The 21,826-nt window shown below is 30.9% G+C and overlaps 1 protein-coding gene across 1 annotated transcript in view; it reads right to left on the bottom strand.

Annotated features, from left to right (window-relative positions):
- The window catches only part of aralar1 (calcium-binding mitochondrial carrier protein aralar1), an 80,669-nt gene extending 62,581 nt beyond the window's left edge, over positions 1 to 18,088 (bottom strand). Inside the window, exon 1 of the mRNA XM_065515209.1 lies at positions 18,017 to 18,088. Within this exon, the coding sequence (XP_065371281.1) occupies positions 18,017 to 18,073 (57 nt within the window). The 5' untranslated portion in view covers positions 18,074 to 18,088. The remainder of the gene's footprint in view (positions 1 to 18,016) is intronic.
- Between the last annotated feature and the right edge of the window lie 3,738 nt (positions 18,089 to 21,826).

The following is a 21,826-nucleotide window of genomic DNA, read 5'->3' as shown; positions in this document are numbered from 1 at the left end:
TTTCCGATGAAAAAGTCATTGGTTTGAGGAACCCTTTGGAATCGTAATATGTGTGGTAAATTTCATTAAAATCAAAGATGTCAAATCCGCAAATAGCAGTTTTCTGTCCGTTTTGATATGGGTTAAAACTTTTAAGGAAAAACGTGTGTTAAGGTTTTTTCGATCTCACTCCATATATTTTCTATAGACAATTTTGTGTATAACAAATAGCCTGATTGAGAAAAGAGTACTATTTGAATATATTTTTATATCAAACAAAAATTTAATTTTCCATTGCTGGTATGTGCTATTGATAATGAAATTATAAAAAAAATAAATAAATATGAAAAATAAAATGTTCTCTTTACAGCCACAGCAAAATATTGATCATTATGTCTAAACTTTTTTGTTAGGAATAATTAAACAAAAACAAAAAAGCCGACATGCGTAGAATTTCTTTGTTGACCTTGACCGATATGTTTGGAAATAAAAAATGTGTGTATTTTAAAATGATATTGTATTATAGACTTTATTAAACTACATTATTCTTTCATTGTGAGAAAGAGTATTATGAGTTTGTGCTGATGTTTGTAACGCCCAGAATTATTAGCCTTTTACTCATCAATGAAAACAGAATTGGTTTCTGAGTCAACAGGTCGCCATTTTGAAGATAATTCGATTTAATTAATACTTGTGTTTTATCAAGAGCGAAGGCTATTCAAATTTGTTAAAATCAGTTGATGATTACACACACAAAAGTCCTTCCGGAACAAGTGTTTAGCCCTGATCATTTCTTTCGAAAAATACACTAAAGCGAATAAATCTCTTAATTAAATAAATATCTTTAGTAACGACATTAAATTTGGCACAACTTAGTTTCATATAAACTTAAAAATGAAACTATCAAATTCTTAAAGGATCGGTCCATAAGTGGTCATAACACCTTTCGATATTAACTTTAATGGCCATTATAAATATTGGTACTATGATCAGTTTTAACTCTAATAAGTTTCATGTATAAAAAACAAGTAAGAGAGCTATATTCGGCTGTGCCGAATCTTATATACCCTTCACCAAATTATACTTCAAAATACAAATTTTAAATATTTTTAGGAAAACAAAATTTATTTTTTTCCAAAGTTTTTTTTTCATTTTTTGGAAAAAATATTTTTTCGAATTTTTTTTTTAAATTTACTTGTTTTTTTTTGGGGAAAAAAAATTCGGGTTAAAAAATATTTTTTTCCGATTTTGACGCATTGTAGGTCCAACTTATATACGTCGTTGCAAAGGTCTTTGAAATATCTATCGTTAGATATCCATATTGTCTATATTAATGACTTAGTGATCAAGATATAGGTCAAAAATAGGTAAAAAATCGAGGTTGTCCTGGTTTTTTTCCTCATATCTCAGTCATTTGTGGACCGATTTTAAATAGAAAAATTCTCGACAAAATTTCATGACAGAATTATTGAAGATTTGGATCCCGAAGATATCTGGGGTCTTCAGAAAATTGATTTCAACAGACGGACAGACCGACGGACATGGCTTAATCGACTCCGCTATCTATAAGGATCCAGAATATATATATTCGGAAAATTATATTGTGGAAATTACAAACGGAATGACAAACTTATGTATACCCTTCTCACGAAGGTGAAGGGTATAATAATTGGAAAATATATCGCTTGTCGTAATAGAGCTATTCCTAATTCTTATACGAGTACATTATAACAGAAACACTTTTTCTATTTAAATTGTATTCAAAGCTTTTAATTACTTTAAAAGATTTTGCCCTCTACTCTTTAGATTCTAAATTCTCAATTTCTAATTTGTTTTTGTTTTTGTAAGCATTTTATTCTATTGTAATCTGAGTATGTACCGTTTCATTTAATTAAATTGCTTGTTGACTTGCATTTATCAGCAATTTTTGTTTTTTCTTTAGTTTTCCATTTTATCCACTTAAAGAGCAGTAAATAAAGAAAATAAATACAGAAAAGAGATAATAGAGATAAGGCAGAAGAAGCGCTTTTGAGGTAGACAAACAGCGTGTAATGCCTTGTGTTAATTAGAGGTTAGTTAGTTAATGTGATATCTTTGACATCGATGATTCTCATTTGTAGAACAGTCAAACTGCCCAGAGAATGTGCAAGTGTTCATTATAAATTCAGCAGTAACATTAGTAGTTAGTTGGTTAATTGTTTGTGACGTAAAATCGATATAAATTACAATAGAAACTCTTATTATAAGTTTTAAAGCATTATATTTAATTAGGAGAGAGGTGGTTTTTATTCTAATAATTGCGGTTGAAAGTGATTTATATTATAGCACATTCTGGACTCACATTAACAGTTAGTTATTCATGGATAGATTTCGCTGATTTAATTAGCGATGATCATGAAAGTATTTGCGATACATTAATGTTGTTGCCAACCAAAAGAGGGTTAGTAAATAACGCGAGTCAGCAATGCGTTTTCATTGTTCAACAATAATGCATGTTTGGCGACCACAGTTCAATCAAAATCATCCTAACAAATGAAGCACTTTGTCACATTGATGTCTTTGTTAATTGAATCGTTTATTTCAAAAACCAGTCAAGCAACCAAAAATTAAAAATTGAGTTACTGGGCGATTACTGTAAAGGTAAATGCATCGTTTAATGCAAACAAAATTAAATACTGTCCCCCTATTATGGTGAAATAAAGTCGAGAAATCCGTGTTTAGTGCAGAAAGCAGTCAAGTGACAGTGCTTGACATCTAAAATGGGTTACTGTATTTTGATACCTACTATGTGATTTTAGAATTTTTGCCCTAAATTTAAATTTTACATAAAAATATGCGTTGGATGGACCTGGTCCCTTTGGTTTCAAAAATTTTAAAATTTTTTTCATTTGAAATATTTGATGTAAAGTTAGTACTTAAAAAGAAAAAAGTACCTTTTCCCAAAAAACTATCGAAAAATCGATTTTTTAAATTCAAATGCATATAACTTTGAACGTGGTCTGTATTTTTAAACAATTCTTATTTTATTTGACACGTACATTTGTTGTTAGTCAAACAAATGAAAAGTGGAAAAAAACTGGAAATATTTGGACCCGCTGTTATCAAAAAATTGGAGTAGAGGTGTAAAAATCTTAAAATATAATTTTCAAATGCGAGAGAGATAATTTTTGTAGTGCTCGATGCAGAGATATGTAATTTTATAAAATCGGAACACAATCTAAGAAATACGATCGTTTTAAAAAATTTTAAAGATTTGGGAACCCCTGTCCGCGCCCCTGGTGGGCTCATGTGGTCCATATTAAAAATTTAAACTCGACAGCAATTCTCTTTGCGCATGTGAAATTTCATTCAAACCAATTTAACCCATTAATGCCTGACCCCAGAATCCGTTGTCCGATTTGATGAAATTTTTTTTTAATTTTTTTTATCTGTCATACCTGAGCCTGCAGGGTATGGGTATTTTTATACCCACTTCGGCATATATGTGTTCTAAAATGAATGTTTTTTTTAATTAGCTACTTAGAAAAAGGAAGCCCTTAACGCATTTTTTTCGATGTTTTTATGATTACATTGTAGATTTATCAATACCTAGCTACAGGCGCGGATCCAGAGGGGGGTAATAGGAAATCCCCCTCCCCCCAAAACCGAAAATTGTTCATATAAAAATGGAAAAAAAGAGAAAAATTTAGAAAAAATTTTAAATTCCAAAAACTAACCACACACCCCCCCACCACCAAAATGGTTGATCTGGATCCGCGCCTGCCTAGCTTTCATACAGATGGTGAAAAGTTGAAACCACATATCTAACTGTTATGTTAACTATTTACCATCAATAAGTCTGGCTTGATAAAAAATATTGTTACATTTTTTGATAGAGTAAAAGAAATTCAATACTAAGTCGGTAAAAATTGACAAAGTTCTAAAATTTATCGAAAATTCTTCATCATCTTAAGGTTTTAACAGTCGTTGTCTAACAATTATAAATAGATGAGGAAAATATAAATGATGAAAATCAAATAACTAATGAAAAGTCTGAGATGGAGTGTATTTATAAGATCTAAAGTTGTATCTTGACGTTGAAAATAATGGAAATATTGGTCTCCATAATAGAGGACAATATTTTTGTTAATGAAGAGAAAGTCTAGGAATCATTATATAAAAAATATATGGGGTTATTGGGAATTTCTGCATCACTTTATTATTACTATTCATACATACATATATACTATTCAACTTTTGATTGGGACATTTGACACTTTTTTTTTTGTATACTTGAGAAAGCAGTTATTCAACCTATTATGACAGGTTCGAATGCAGAGTAGATTGTCCATTTGCAATCGACAAAATGTAGCTAAAGTCCCCAAAGAGTCAATTTACTTCCTTCTAAGACAAGTCTACTAATTCTGTGGCTATTGGTAATCTGAAAGTAGATTAGATTGCTAGTTTCAGACTGCCACCATGAACTGTGGGGTCTAAAAACCCCTACACACACATAACTACTATTTTTTCCAACATAAGATAATTGTGGTAATCATCATCAATATAAAAGAACAGGTTTGGCATCATTATTTCATGGTAGAACAAATTTTAGTTAGGTTGTGTCAACCTTTCACCATCTAAATATTTTATATCGTATCATCAAAAAATTCGAAATTGATTTTATTACTGATTACGATTAACTACATCATATTACATATGTGTACAAAATTTTAAACTTTTACTATTAAAAATAACCAAGTTATAACCAAAATTGAAACTAAAGTATCATCAAGTATATGATTTTCTTAAACAAAATAACGTATACGCTTTGAGTAATTAATTAATAAATCGTTTTTACCTTATTTTAGGTAATTTTTTTAATAAATTTGTTGTAATTAAATATTTTTTGCAGTCTTAAATTTAATGAAGAACCTTTTTTAGTTTAAAAAAGTAGTTGTTAGTAATTAAAATAAAAAATAATAAAATTAAAAATGTATATATAAAATGCTTTTATTTAAAATAAAAAAATATTTTTATTTAAGTTTTTATTTTTTCATAAAAATTTATATTGATGATACATTTTTTTGTTTCAGAAAATAACAATTCAAAAAAACGTAAGCCACATATATTAAAGTGTGCTTTGAAAAAATTATTTTTTTTTTATAAAATATATTTCTAGAATCATTGTAATTCAGATTTGAAAATTTTGTCTCAATATCTCAAGTAGTTTTCATTTTATATCGGTTTTTGCTTCTCCTATAAACTAATGAAAAGTGATGTTACGTTATTTTGCATTTTAGGTGACGATATAGTCATGTATTCTCATAACTTTATATGTTTTTATTATGATTTTCTAAAGAAAAACTAAATTTTTACTTCAAAAATTAAATTCATATTTCATATGTTTTAGAACCCACATATGCCGAAGTGGGTATTTTTATACCCAATCCGCAAAATCGTACTTGTAGCTTAGGAAAGTGGTTCTAATCACTTGGTTATTTTGTTTACTGATAGAGGACATCTAAGACTATTAGACGCATGGAGGGCATGGGGGACTTCCTCTCCCCCCCTTTTTCTAGAGCTATTTATTTTCGAATTTTGTGATTTTGTAAAATTGCTCAACTTTGGCCCACTAGTTCCCCACCAAGGAATGACCTAATATTACCGAAAAAATTATTTTAAGTTCGGGCCTTACTTTATCTATTCCAGAAATGATATCACTCTCCTACAATTTTCTAGATTTTTTCTAAAATTGCTCTATTTTTGGGTATTTTTCTACCCATTCGGCGTTAATGGGTTAACCATTCAGACGTTACAGATTTAATTCTCTTCCCTCCTTTTTTTTATACAACTGTGTGTCGCTAACCATAAAATTCGTTTACTGAAATGTAAACAATGACTTACGATAAAATCTTACCCCCTGTATTTTTGAAGTTAATAAAAATGTTGATATTCTGAGAACTCTAAAACATCAGTCGGTCCATAAAATTTAAATTTCTGCAATAAAAAAAATTTGAAAATATCGCTTACGACAATTTGGAATGAATGTTTGGGACAGCTATTTGATCTTTTTCGTCCATGTTCTCTCAGAAATATCTCCAATTTTAATATGCGTGCATATGTAATGACTATTTGTATTACATATTTTTATCCGTAAATAATTTTTTTTCGCAAACAAAATAAAACAAATATTTATTAAATGGTGAAAAGTACAATAATGATTGTCACGCTATGTGAAATAAATAAAATTATTTCTATTTGTTTGTTTCATATTTTTCACAGTGATTTTTGTTTATACTACTTATTTGCCTTCAGCTCCTCCCTAGCAATGACTGTCAGTTAGAATGCCTGAGTAAAATAAAAGGAATGGAATGTTTGGCATGGTAAATACGTTCACGTTCTCCAAACGACCTTGATGAAACAAATAATAGAAGAATTAAATGACATGAGATAGAGAGAATTCCAGCAAACGTACACAAAACTAATCGAAAATTCATAATAATAAGGATTTTTTTCTATTTCGTTTTGTTATTATTAATATTTTTTTTTCTTTTAATTATAAACTTTTAATATCAAACTACTTTGATAATTTTCTATTATGATACTAGGTATTTTAATTTGTAAAATATTTTTAATACTGTGGGGGAAAGGAGAATTTATGTAGTTGTGTATTGCCTTTTATTGAGGTTTTTATTCACGTGCCACATGACGTATGAGCGACGTAATGAAGGAATTCAATTACACGTTAATTAATATTAATCATTCGCACATAATGGTATTTATTTATTTTGTGAAATATTAATGAAATTCATTATTAATCATTTAATAAAACGTTTAATACTTGAAACCTGCAAATTAATAATGAGTTTTACGTAAAATAAGTATTTATATTGGAGGTATAACTTAAAAATGAGGGATTTACAATAGATGGCTTATCTTTTGAACGTGATTTTGGTTTTTAATAACTTATATGTCATTTTGAAGGGTACATATCTGTTATTTATTCTCACTTAGTTATTGAACATTATAGTATAAACAGCAAAGTTTTTGTTTTTACTTCGAAAATGTAAAATTTTATACCAACGAATCGTCATATGCGGGAAGTTCTGCTTTACTTCTTTAATTTAAAAAAAAGTACCACTGAAGCACACCGATTGCTCCACAAAGCTTATGGTGAATGAGTTCCATCGGTTTCAATGTGCGAAAGATGGTTTGTGCGGTTCAAAAGTCATAATTTTTACAAGGAAGGCAAAGATCGCACAGACCAGCCAAAAAAGTTTGCGGTCCAAGAATTGGAGGCTTTACTCCATGAAGATTGTAGGCTTTACGCCATGAAGATTGTTGTAAAACTCAATAAGAGCTTGCTGAATCATTGGGAGCTACTCAAACAGTAATTTCAAAACGTTTGCGAACAATACGATTCATTCAAAAGCAGGGAAATTGGGTACCATATGAATTGAAGCCGACAGATCGGGGGATCTATTGCATGTCCGAAATTATGTTTTAACGCTATACATTTTTGTACCGAATGATTATTTGCTATGAAAAATGGATCCACTAGAATAACCCAAAGCGTAACAGATCGTACGTGAAGCCCGGCCTACCAGCCGAATCGACACTAAAGCCAAATATCCATGTAACTAACGTAATTCTCTGCATTTAGTGGGAGGAAAAGGGCGGGAGAAGCAAAACGATATGCTTCTCCGGCCTTAATAGATAAAAAGTCAATATCTGAATTGGATTCAAAAATAGGCCACTTTGTTCAAAAATATTTCACTTTTTCATAACAAAAATGTTGTATAAATTTTCTTAATATTTTATTTAACAACAAGTCATTGGTTCTGATTTAGTCACATTAAGAAAATGTGTAAAAAATTTTTATTATGAAAAAGTGCAATATTTTTGAAAGACAGAGATTTAAAGTGGCATACTTTTTAATCTAATTGAGATATTGACTTGAAGACCAAAAGTTAACGTATCTAAACAAAAAACAAGTAAGAAAGTGAGCAAAAACATTTTTCTTTTAAAATGTCAATATTTTATATTTGTGGGTGATTTTCGGAAGTGGGTCTTATATGGGAGCTACGACCAATTATGGACTGATCACCATGATATAAGGTAGTATGATTTATGTCTATATGAAAGTTATTTATTATTTATTTTATGTGTATACCAACATTTTTAGGAGATTTATGCACGTTAAAGTGATTTTCGAAAGCGGGTTTATATGGGAGCTATGACTAATTATGGACCGAGCATAATAAAATTTGGTGACATGAATTCCGTATATATAAAACATATTAGGAGCAAAACTTGTGTAGATTCCTATATAAATTATACATTTATGACCGATAAAGTCCAATTTCGATAGAAAATTTGTATGGGAACTAGGTGAAATAATGGACCGATTTCAGCCAGTTTCAATAGGCTTGGTCCATGGGACGAAAAAATTATATGTAGCAAATTTTATCGAAATATCTTCAAAATTGCGACCTGTACTTTGTGCACAAGGTTTACATGGACAGACGGACGGACGGACGGACATCGTTTAATCGACTCAGAAAGTGATTCTAAGTCAATCGGTATACTTTAAGGTGGGTGTTAGACTAATGTTTTTGGACGTTACAAACATCTGCACAAACGCATTATACCCTCCCCACTATGGTGGTGTAGAGTAGGTTCGTGCCTAATATTTGCATTCCAAATTCAAATTTTGATACAAATTTTAGTTTTAGTAACTTAATAAATATGTAATATGTATAAAATTTACATATTTATAAATTTTTAAATTTATCCTTCCAACTAATAAAGTAAATAAACTTGTCAAAGGTCAAAGGGAATCTTGAAATACCTAAAAATCAGAACGAAAATGCCAAATTTTTTTTTTACAATTTTGCCCAGGGTGTCCATATTTCCTTCTAGGCTGGGAAAATACTTTAGAGATAAATAGTGAACACATCAAGGTTTCTAAAGCTGCTTTCCGTTTTTTGATCCCATCTTTGGGATTTTGGAATATGTGGACCAAATTTTAAATTTTGATAAAAAATAAGTCACATTCCGAAGGGCATATGGCTGACATATTTGAAATTCAGGACATGTTTTTTATATCAAAATGTTCTCCGTAAAGATATCTTACAGAAAAATATAAAATTGTTATATGTTCTTAAAGAAAGTTTATTTTTAATAAAAAAAGTGTTAAGTCACCTTTTCTCCCAAAAAACAGTAAAAATTAACAATTTTTACCCTAATTTGAGCACCAATAGCGCCGCCCCTGGAGCATTTGCAGGATCCATTTTAATAACTTAAACTCGAATACTACTTGGCTACACTTACGTAAAATTTTATACCGATCGGACCAGCCGTCCAGATTTATTTCCAAAAAATTTTGATTCTGCCTCCCTGTGTAGTCGTCTTTAAAATAATTCAGTAGCTGCCTCACGACTAAAACTGCCGCCAGCTGCCTTTGTAGTCGTGTAGCCTGCTATTTTCAATGTGTTTAATGTATTACAAGTCAATTGCAATTCATCACTACGCAATGGCGGTTGGTGATATTGTCGTTTTTCATAATAATTCACGTCATAATCATCACTACAGTTTTTGTTTTATAAACAAATAAAACTAAGTGTTGTTGCAAATGTATCCGGTGGTTTCCTCTCCTCTCTCTCAACATTGTTTGACTTTTTTTGTTGTTGCCTTTGTCGCTGCTATTTTTAGTTGTAGTTGCTGTTTTCGTTGTTAGTTGTAACTATTGTTAATACAGTGTGTTAATTTGTGCAAAAAAAAATTGAAAAACTGCACAAGTTGCTATAACAATAACTAATACTACTCATGAAATAGCGAGAATATTATTTTTACTGTAATCCTATGCGAGTACCAAACTAACTAAATACTCGTAACTAGATACATATTTATAAAAAGTTCAAGTTCTATCCTGGGGTGTGGGGGGTAGATAGGATGAAAGGACATACAAAAGTGCCATGTGTATTCAGTGACATTGAAGGACTCTTGTGACTATGTATTTCGACACGTGTTAATGACTTTTAAATATCTTTTGGCAAAATATTTGAAAAGCCGTAGTATAATGAATGAAGAAGAACAAAGAAATGTGTAGCAGTTTGTCAAAACGGAAATAAAATACTTGTACTAAACTAAATTTATTATAATGCACAAGTTGTGGTACTTATCAAGTGCTATAGTATTTCCCGTGAGCTTTGAGAGTGCAAAAATGCCAAATCAGAGGGTCTAATTTGGTTGTATTGAAAATTTTATTTTTTTATATGCCAGTTAAATAAGGAGACGATTGAAATATAAACAAGTGAGAGAGCTATATACGGCTGTGCCGAATCTTATATACCCTTCACCAAATTATACTTTAAATATTAACCTAAATATTAATTAACCTAAAAATATTTAAAATTTTTATTTTGAAGTACAATTTTTGGGCCTATTTTGTAGATTTTAAATAGCAACCGACATGTATGTAAGTTATTTGGGGGCTACGGAAGGTTGATTTCAACATACAGACGGATAGACGGACATGGCTATATCGACTTCACTGTCTATAACGATCCAGAATATATAGGCAAATGAAAAATGTAGAAATTACAAACGGAATGACAAACTTAATATACCCTTGCCGCTCATGGTGAAGGGTATAACCATAGAGAATTATACATAGAGACGAGACACTACGATTTGTCAAACAAAAATACAACAACAACAAGTAAGAAAGTATGGTCGGTCAAGCCCGACCATATAATACCCTACACTAAGTAAAAGAGCAAAAACATTTTTCTTTTAAAATTTCAATAATTTATGGGAGCTATGACCAATTATGGACCGATCACCATGAAATTAGGTCGTGTGATTTGTGTCTATATGAATGTTTACTAAGTTGAATTTTGTGAGTATACCAATATTTTTAAGCGATTTATGAACGTTAAAGTTATTTTCGGAAGCGGGTCTATAAGGGAGCTATGACTAATTATGGACCGATCGTAACAGAATTTGGTGACATGAATTTTGTATATATAAAACTTATTTGGAGCGCAAGTTGTGGATATATATTTATAAATTAAACATTTATGACCGATAAAGTCCAATTTCGGAAGGACATTTGTATGGGGGCTAGGTGAAATAATGGACCGGTTTCAATAGGCTTGGTCCTTGGGCCGAAAAAATAATATGTATTAAATTTGATCGAAATATCTTCAGAAAGTGATTCTAAGTCGATCGGTATACTTTAAGGTGGCGTTAGACTAATATTTTTGGGCGTTACAAACATCTGCACAAACGCATAATACCCTCCCCACTATGGTGGTGTAGGGTATAAATATGTTTGATACAACAACAAAATACATTGACTAGCATGTATTTTGTTGTTGTCTGAGATAGGTTTTTGACAACAGACTTGGGTTTTTAACAATTACGTCTCGTCTCTATGTTACCCTATGGGTATAACAATCTGCTTACTGTTTATAGATGATAAGTACGGTAATTATATTTTTGAATTCAAAATATATACAGTGAGTGACAATTCAACGGAAACTTATTCGAAAACTATATTCCCTGATTTCAGCTGGTCTAAAACATTATAAAGGAAAAAGGGTCATTCACATGTCCTTCAAAATTTCAACCATTTTACTTCGAAATTTTCAATTCAGACTATTTGAGATTTTTTTTTTGGAATTATGGGATTTGTTTTCCACAGAATGTTTTAATTCTTATCAATAAAAACTTAACTTAAAGTTAGCACTAACTACAAGTCTTAACATTGAAAATTTCTACTGAAATTTGCTTCAAATTTAACTATTTATACATATTTATTTGTTTGTCTGTGACTTATAGGAGACTAAGGAAGGAACAATAGGCTACTTTGAAATTACAAGTGGGTGTGGCACCACCGTCCATACAGAGTATATTGTTATTATGGAATACCTGGTGAACTATAATTGTGAAAGCCGCAAAACTTCGAGGGATTACTTCGGTACCATTGCCGAAGTAATTGAATATGGGCATGGTTGGATATATGTGCGTGGCACAACCCATACAAAGTAAATAGTTATTTTCGAATATCTGGAGAACTATTATTGTGAAATTCTTCAAATATTGCTTATTATTCTATATAGTTTGGGTGAAAATGCGTGGTATTATATTAGTGGGCGTGGCAAATCCCATACAATATAAATTGGTAATTTCGAGTATCTAAAGAAGTATAAACGTAAAAGTATTTAAACTTTGTATGTATCAATTTATTATTACTGTACGGAGTGTACAAGGAAAATACCAGATAAGAGGTCGATCTCCTCAACATCCATCATCGCACCACTTTTGACCAGTTCGTCTGATATACAATAACCCTGATTTCCATCGTGACCAGGGACCCATATAAGCGTTATCATAGAATATCTCGTTAATAGATACCCGGTATTCATCGGTTAACCTAGATGTCGTGAAGACAACCGCTATTCCGTTAACGTCAGCCTTGCTATCAGTAAATATGCATATGTATATCACCGGATAGTCGCTAAAACCTCAGCCAGTTGGATGCACGTTTAATGGCCGTAACTTCCGCCTGAAGAGCCGTACAGAAGTTAGGTAGCCTGAAATAGGATTTAATCCCATAGTTATCAATAAAGAAACCACCACCAACCCTACTGCCCCTTTTTGAACCATCAGTATATACCCTTTTGACATCGTCAGGGGGAAGAGTCCGCGCTGCCATAAATTCCTATTCGGGATTATAATATGGAAACTATGTAAGTGCCCATAGTACTTAGTTCAGTATCTTAGAGTGTCCATGTTCTTTACCAGTCCACGAACATCCATCATTCAGTCTCACAGCAGAGTTGAGAGCCAGTTTAGAATAGTAAAAGTATATCGCCTGTAATTAGTATCGCAATAGTCCCAAGAACTCGTTTAACGGCCTTCCGGTGAGTAGCGTTATCCAAGGCGTGCCACAATTGTTTTGAAGATCCAATTGATACCTTCGGCATAATACCCCAGTTAATACCAATTGCCCTTTTACAAGAGTAGATGGCCACATAAGCCTTATTAATCCTGTTTTGAATATTCAAATTCCAGGATAATCTTTTTATGATGAAAATGTACTTTGCATTATCCCTGATCTCAAGACTGATTCCATTCAGTCTAGGTGGTCTGAAGTCATCGATCTTGTACCTCCAAGTGAAGAGAACCAATTCCGTTTTTTGTGGATTCACACTAAGTCCACTCGAAATGCTCCACTCACTCAGTGTACTTAATACCGATTCCATACAACTAGATATTGTATCCAGAAATTTACCAGATATAAATACTGCAACATCGTCAGCATATGCGACTGTCTTGATCCTTCTGTTGTCCATCCTGACCAACAGGGTATTCATAACAAAATTCCACAGGAGTGGTGACAGTACACCGCTACAACTACAAAGTAAATAGCACAGTGCAACAGTGAAAAAAACACACGATCATGACTATATAGGTTCGACTCTACTACCAAAGGGTAGTAAAACCCTATACTCAGTTTGTCCATTTTGGTGACCGATTTTTTTTTATGGGCTCCCAAAGTTTCTGAAAATCAGTGGGGCCTCTAAAAAAGGTGTCATCAGTTTTTGGTTAACAGCTAATTCAGACTTTGTGATACAGCTTAACTTTATATGGCAATAATATAGCTAAGATTCCGCCAAATAAAGTTTGTTACAATTTGTTTTCAAAAAATAGCTTTTTCGTGCACTTTTGTTGAAAAAATATAGGAAGAAACATTTTTTTTTTTACTTTTTTTAGAATAACTTCCAGGGTCTCCTAATTTTTCACTAACAATATTTAGCAAAGTTGTAGCTACGGTAAAGTTGAACAACTCTTGAGAACAAATCAATGCATTCTGAACGTGTCTAGTCACTCTAAATAGCACATAAAAATCACTTTGTACCTAAAAATTAACGTTTTTACTATTTTATTACGCTAAAACAAAGATTTTTTGTCAAAATAGTATGATCAAGTCCACACTTCTATGTTGTGCTGTATTATTTACTCGGCTGAGGTGTTCGGAATGGGGATCAGTGAGTGGACCCTCAATGTCACACATTTAAAAAAAAATCGCCAAAAAGCCATTTATGATCCGAATAAGCTGAAATTTAAAATATAGATAGTCCTTGAGAAGGTCTACAAAAATATGCTTTTATCTGTAGGTATCTCTTTTAGTTCAAGAGATATTTAAGTTTAATTTTTTTTTTAATTTTGCTCGATCTTTCTTTTGTATTTTACACATGATGGGCCTACGAAAGGTCGAAATTTGTTTTTTATATACGACGTATATTTGCGATAAAATTCTAAAGAAAATAAAATAAACCTGATAACAATTATTTCGTCCCTATAACAAGTTACACGCATCCAAAGTTGAAGCTTCTTTTTATATACATTTCAACTTTGTATGCGTTTGTTTTTTAAGTTTTTTCCAAAAAAAGTCCCCATATTTTTTCTTTTATAAAAAACTAATTTTCTTCGTTGCTATATACATTTTTTATGATCTGGAAAGAGAACTTAATGCAAACCCGTATAAAGTAGAATTTGACTAATTTAAACGGACATTGTACCCCCCAGCCCTATCCAAACTTGGCCAATTTTGAAACAAAATTTTAGGTTTGAGTAAAAAATTCTAAAAACGCAAAGCACCGATCCTCAAAAGCTCGTCATATTTGTATAGCCCTATATATTGTTTATATACATACAAAACGTTTTTACTATCATACTGTAAATAACGTCAAAGTGGGCTATTTTCTTAAAAAGATCAGTTTTTGGAACACATTTTCCCCGTTTTAGGAATTTCGATGTTTGAAAACAAAGAATGGCAACATTAGTGATGCCATTGACTTAAGAACATTTAGATCTATATTACTTCCAAATTTTATTGTGATGTCTGTAACTGTTCAAATTTTACATTAATTCAAAGTTTTTATTTTTCTTGATGGAAAATCAACATTTTATAATATAGTTAGTTTTTAAGGTAAAATACGTCCGAAAAAACACAAAATTTATTCATTTCACTAAAATGTCAATCTCCAAGTCATAAGGTTTCCACCGATATCAAAAACTTTTATAAAAAGCTTATATTTACTCTTCAGAAGCTCCACAAACCTTGCCCACTTTCAAAAATTTTGATGTTTTTTCATATCTTGCATCAAGCCGGTCTTGCGTGATCAACATTGGATACAGTGATGCGCCCGGATCATATCGATAATGATTTGCCCATTCTTCGTTATTCCAGCACAATAGAGAAGTATACACTCGAACATACATTTTTAACAAACAATTTTTGTTTTAGAGTAAAAAAATAGTAAAAAACTAAAATTTTTATGCTACAAAGTCATTTTTGACAGCTATTTAGAATGCCTAGATATGTTCGGATTACATTGATATGTTCACAAGAGTTATTCAGATTTACCGTAGCTACAACTTTGCAAAATATTGTTATTGAAAAATTAGGAGTCCCTGGAAGTTATTCTAAAAAAAGTAAAAAAAAAAATTTTCTTCCTATATTTTTTCAACAAAAGTGCACGATAAAGCTATTTTTTGGAAACAAATTTTAACAAAATTTATATGGCGGACTATTAGTTATATTATTGCCATATAAAGTTAAGCCGTATCACAAAGTCTGAATTAGCTGTTAACGAAAAACTGATGACACCTTTTTTAGAGGCCCCACTGATTTTCAGAAACTTTGGGGGCCCATAAAAAAAAATCGGTCACCAAAATGGACAAACTGAGTATAGGGTTTTACTACCCTTTGGTAGTAGAGTCGAACCTATACTGTCATGATCTTGTGTTTTTCCAAAAGTCTTCATTTGTTGCATAGTGTAGTTATTTCTGAATATTTTGGGAACTATAATTGCGAGATTCTTCATACTTTGTCCGATAGCTCTCTTATCATTTTACATAGTGTGGCTGAAAATTTTCGGAATTGCATTGGTGGTCATCATACAAAGTAAATAGTTATTTTCGAATATCAGGAGTACAATAATTGTGAAAGTTTTCAAACTTTACACGATTCAATTTCTTAACACTGCATGATGTTTAACCAAAACTTGGAGGGATCGGAACAGAGGGTGAATCACCAGTCATACAAAGAAAATAGTTATTTATAAATATTGTTACGTTTTAACCTTTTTAAATAAACCGGATACTTTTGATTGCAAATAAAAGCCGTTTAGTAGTTTGAAAATTGTAACAACTCTTTATTTCTTTAAAATGTACAACAACAACAGAATTAAATAGCCACTCAATGTTTTTTTATACACGTTTATAAATTCTCAGAAATACAGACACAATTTATAATGTACACGAATTTACTTGAAAAACACAACACACTTTAAGGCACTCAGATGATGTTTATTCGAAAAGCGTCTCTGATAAACTACTAACGACTGCAACCTCTGCTACTATTTATAACACCGCCATCTGCACTCTAGATTTCTCTTTAACTGTCTAGAGGTTTCTAATACATACGCCATCTGTGGTGTACTTTCTACAATGTTCTTTAACTGAATATTCGAAATCGAATACAGCATTGCCAACTTACGATCAAATCAACTGAAAGCTTTTATTTAATAATGCCCACAGATATGTTACAGTTTTACAGCACTGTTATTTGAAAGCATTATGCTACTTTTAAATCAGCCGTTAAAATCGTTATATTTGAATTCAAGTACAATTTCGTAACAATATATTGAGAACTTATTTATACTTTCAATAGCAAAATAATGTTATACAATTAAAAACTAACATAAAATTCAGGTATTAACCATAACCATTATTTAATTATACCCTTCACCTTATAAGTTTGTCATTCCGTTTGTAATTTCCACAATATAATTGTCCGACCATATAAAGTATATATATTCTGGATGCTTATAGATGGCGGAGTCGACTAAGCCATGTCCGTCTGTTTGTTGAAATCAATTTTCTGAAGACACCAAATATCTTCGGGATCCAAATCTTCAATAATTCTATCAGACATGCTTTCCAGAAGTTTCCTTTAAAATCAGCAAAATCGGTCCACAAATGGCTGAGATATGAGGAAAAACCCAGGACAACCTCGATTTTTGACCTATATCTGGATTACTAAGTCATTAATATAGACAATATAGATATCTAATGATAGATATTTCAAAGACTTTTGCAGCGACGTATATAAGACCATAGTAAGTTGGACCTACAATGGGTCAAAATCGGAAAAAACATTTTTTAACCCGAAATTTTTTTTTCACAAAACAAAAAAAAATTAAAAAACAAAAAAAAAAATTAAATTTAAAAAATTGAAAAAAAAATTTAAAATAACACTTGGAAAAAAAATGTTCCAAAAAATTAAAAAAACAACTTTGGAAAAAAAAAATTAAAATTGTTTAAAAAATTCATGAACAATAATACCACAATTTGATTGTAGGTCAAAATAACATTAACGTCCCCTCGCTCCCTTGGAATCTTATTTTACCTTATACATACATATTTACATTATAAAAACGTGGTAACTTTTATTTGATTACCACATGTTCTTAGTGTAGACATAAACATTTTTAATATAACAAAATAGGTAGTACATATTTTGTTATAGGTTTTGTATATTGTTCTCAGACTGAAGCCGTTACATTTTTTTTAGCAAGAACTGCAATTAAAAATACCAACAATATAATATAACATTTAAACAATGTAAACATACTTACTTATCATAAATATGGGTATTAAATAATAAAATAAAACACAACAAATCTTAAATGACATAAACTAAACTGACAATTGCAGTGCAGAGTGAAACAATCACAAACTACCAATATCTCTCTTACTCTCTGACACAGGTTAGAGTAAACAAATCAATAAAGGTGGCACAGGCAAATCATAAAGAGACTGACTGACATGACAGCAAAGCAAAACAAAACAGAGCAGAACAGAACAAAATGCATGAACACAACACGAAATGTCATTAAGAGGTCATACATATAGCAACATACATAATTATAATTAATAATAATTAACATTTTATACGATTTATTTTCCATGAACTTACATCTTGACATTGAACTGGCTTGATAATCCAAACAATTGGATGGAAATTATTAAACATTATAATGAAAGAGAAATTAAAGGCTTATTTTTTTAAAGTTTATTAATTTTTTTAAACTTTTTGAAATTTTATACTTTTTTTTATTAAAAATTTATTTTATTTTTTAGACACTCAGTTAAAAATCAAGGTTATGTATTTAAACCCCTATTAAAAAAACACTTTATAGGTAACTGGAATTAATAAAACAGATTTATTTATTTATAAAAATATGTTAATATTAAAGGTTAGAAGTTCCTTTTTGCTGCTTTTTTTGCTTATTTCTATTTTCCGATTTTGAGCCCAGGAACTAACTTTTTTTAAAATCGTTCACAACAAAGTGTTATTTTAAAGGGAAGGTTGTTAATTTTGTTGTTTGTATTTATTTAGCAAATAACAAAATAAAATCACTTAATTTTGTTTCTGTTAAATTATTGATTTTTAATTTTCTGCTTTATTTCCTGGTTAGTTTTTCTGTTTGGATTATAAAACACATTAAACGACCGATAAAGCGAATAAAACGCACTACTTCTTTTTTCCACTTAATATTATTTCAATTTCTTCTTTTTTTTATAAAAAACTTGGGTTTAATTTTTATTTGTTGTTGTTGATGTTGTTTTACCACCGTGTGTATTATTTCGTATGATTCTCGTTTAGACGTCTGCGTATTTTGCGTTGTTTAACACTTCACCAACCACGAAGAACTGAGGAAAGAATTGATGTACAGGAACCAGCAAACTCTTGACGTTGTTGTTGTCTGGAAACAGTTTTTGTTTGTGTATGTTTTGCCAATGTAGAGGAATGTCAGATGGAATAGTTACAATGGAGGGTAAAACTTTTGATGTTAGTTGGCAAAAGAAAGTAACAAACTCTACTAAGTCTTATACAAATTTGGAACATCTAAAAAAGGGCATATTTTTATGTCTTTTTAAAAATAAAGGTGTTCTTATTATTTCTCTTAATTCCTTGGAATCGTATACATTTTATATATGTTACAGAAAGAAAACTCGTTAAAAAGGCAAGATTTTTGAGTCTCCTGAAGGATTGATATAAGCATTGTGTACAAATATTTGGTATTATTCCTATAAATTTCCAAACTAACTTTTACCATAAATCTTATTAACTTTTACCCCCATTTTCTCAATATCTGGTTATCGTTTTTCGTAACGATAAACCTCCAATTAACATTTTTTTTGTATGATAACTGTATATAAAATTAAATTTTATATACAGAAACGAAAAATACGTTTTGAAAAATATGAAAATTCAAAAATGACAAATTTATTCGAAAAAAACGTTTCGTTACGTATTACAAAATTAGGGCATTAGTTTCTTTGTGAAATTTTCTTAGAATTTTTCGTAGATTACGTTTTTGCTATACACCTGTTGACCAAAAAAATTGACCCACCCTAATATACATATATACTTTATAGGGTCGGAAAATAATATTGTGGAAATTAAAAACGGAATGACAAACTTATATATACCCTTCCCACGAAGGTGAAGGGTATAAATAAAACAAAATCAAACGAACTTTATCAAATTAAACTCCTTTTTCATCAGTCACTGTTAAATTCCTTCGTTTCATATGTCATCTCAGAGAGTATTATGTTTTTCCTTGGAGTAAATAATAGAGAGAGTTAACTGGAATTGATAAATAATAGAGTTACCATCAAAATATGTTTTTTGAGGGTTGAAAGGATATATTAAATTGGTGTGGACCTGTATTCGGTCCATCATAGTCTTACAACAGATAATTCAAAATGTCAATTTCTTTATCATTGCACAACAAATTAAGTTTATTTTTTAACTTGAATTTATTTAAATTTTTGTCCGGTATCTGCTGCACTATATATATAATATTTATTAGATACCTATACGAGGAGCCGCAGAACAAAAAGTACTTTTTTGAAAATTTAAAAATTTTGGGAAATTGATTTGATTTGAAAATACCAAAAAAAACAATTTGAGAAAAAAATTCGAAAAAGTACCTTTTGTTCTGCGGCTCCTCATACATAAGTTGTGAAATACATGTAGCTGGTTTATTGAATAATGAAGATGAAGTTATAAAGGATACGTTAACATGGCATAGGCCTAGGAGGGAATAAATGTTGTGAAAGATGGAACTGAAGGGATTTTCTTTTTGGACGGTCCCGGTGGAACTGGAAAGCAACGATACGCCCGCAGAATGAAATTGCACTTGTTTCATCAGGAATTGCAGCTACGTTGTTGGAAGGCGGTCAAACTGCTCATCCAGCACTCAAGTTGTCATTGAATATGAAAATCTATGAAATTTCCAAGAACAGAGCGATGGCCAAAGTTTTTTAGCGTTTGGGATGAGTCCAATGGCACATAAAAAGTCGTTGCTAGATTTATGAAACAATCAAAGCCGGTTTGGTGGTCCGATGATTCTGTTGGCAGGTGATGTTCGGCAAACATTGCCAGTGATTCCACGTAAACTCCAGCCGATGAACTTAATGCATATTTGAAGTCATCCGTTTTGTGGAAATACGTCAAGAAATTCAAATTGACTGAGAACATGAGTGTCGAGCTGCAGAACGATCAATCTGGAGAAGTATTATCCAAACATCTTTCAATCTAAATGTAAAAAGAACACGACAACATCAGTCGGGTCAGTTAGTATTAAATAAAAAATGTATGATTTTTCGTGAAGAAATTTGAAGTAGTATAAAATTCAAAAGGATTAAGATATCGTGGTATAATTTAGAACTTATGTTGATCGAAAGGTCCTTTAAATAATGGTTTGATAAATGTTGCCATTGTTTTCACTTAAATGCCAAAATTCCTAAAATGGAGTTTTTTTATGTTCCATAAATTTAAATTTTTCATAAATGGTGATATCTAATTAATTTTTTATGTATTTAAATTGTATATAAGACCTTTAAAAGATATGTTTTTCTAATCGAAGCTTTGTTTTTTTAGAAATTTGTAGATGAATCTAAATTTTTTTTCAAATCTGACCAACTGTGCACGCATTTACGTTAAGTTATTTTTTCAGAAACATACATATAAAAGCAAGTAAGAAGGAATAGTCGGACAAGCCCGACCATATGATACCCTATACCGATAGAGGAAACTTATTTGTATTGAATCTTATTTGAATACCAAAATTTTTAAGATATTTGTGCTCGATAAAGTGATTTTCGGAAGTGGGTATTTGGTATATTGTATAAGAAACACATTTTCGTTGAATTTCATTTGGATACTAACATATTTCATAGATTTATGCATTTTAGTAAAATTTTTGAGATTGTGCTTATAAGGTAGATATGGAACATTGTGGACCGATTATTTGGTGGTGGTATACTAAATCTGGTAGTTCAGATTATTTAGAACTTATTTGTGCTGAATTTGGTTTGGATATCAATATAATTAAGATATTTATGAGGACTTAACCTTTTTCAGATAGGGCAGCTGTATGGGGGCTAGGAGAAATAATTGAACGATTGTAACCAAATTCAAATTAATCCTTGGGGCAATACAAAAGTTTGTGCCAAATTTTGTCGAATTATCTTTAAAATTACAACCTATAGTTTAATTACAAGGTTTACATGGACGGATAGACCGGCGGACGGACATCACATAATCGACTCAGTGATCATGAGTAGATTGGTATACTTTAAAGTGGATGCTAGAACAATATTTTTGCACGTTACAAACATCAGCACTAACCCAATATATCCTCCTCACTATGGTGGTGTAGGGTATAAATATGTATATGGGGTATTTCATGCCAACCAACTTTTGAAATCGATA

The sequence above is a fragment of the Calliphora vicina genome, chromosome 1, assembly GCF_958450345.1.
Source record: "Calliphora vicina chromosome 1, idCalVici1.1, whole genome shotgun sequence".
Taxonomy (NCBI): domain Eukaryota; kingdom Metazoa; phylum Arthropoda; class Insecta; order Diptera; family Calliphoridae; genus Calliphora; species Calliphora vicina.
Note: the sequence above shows the minus strand (reverse complement) of the source record. Positions and strands in the feature narration are given on the sequence as shown.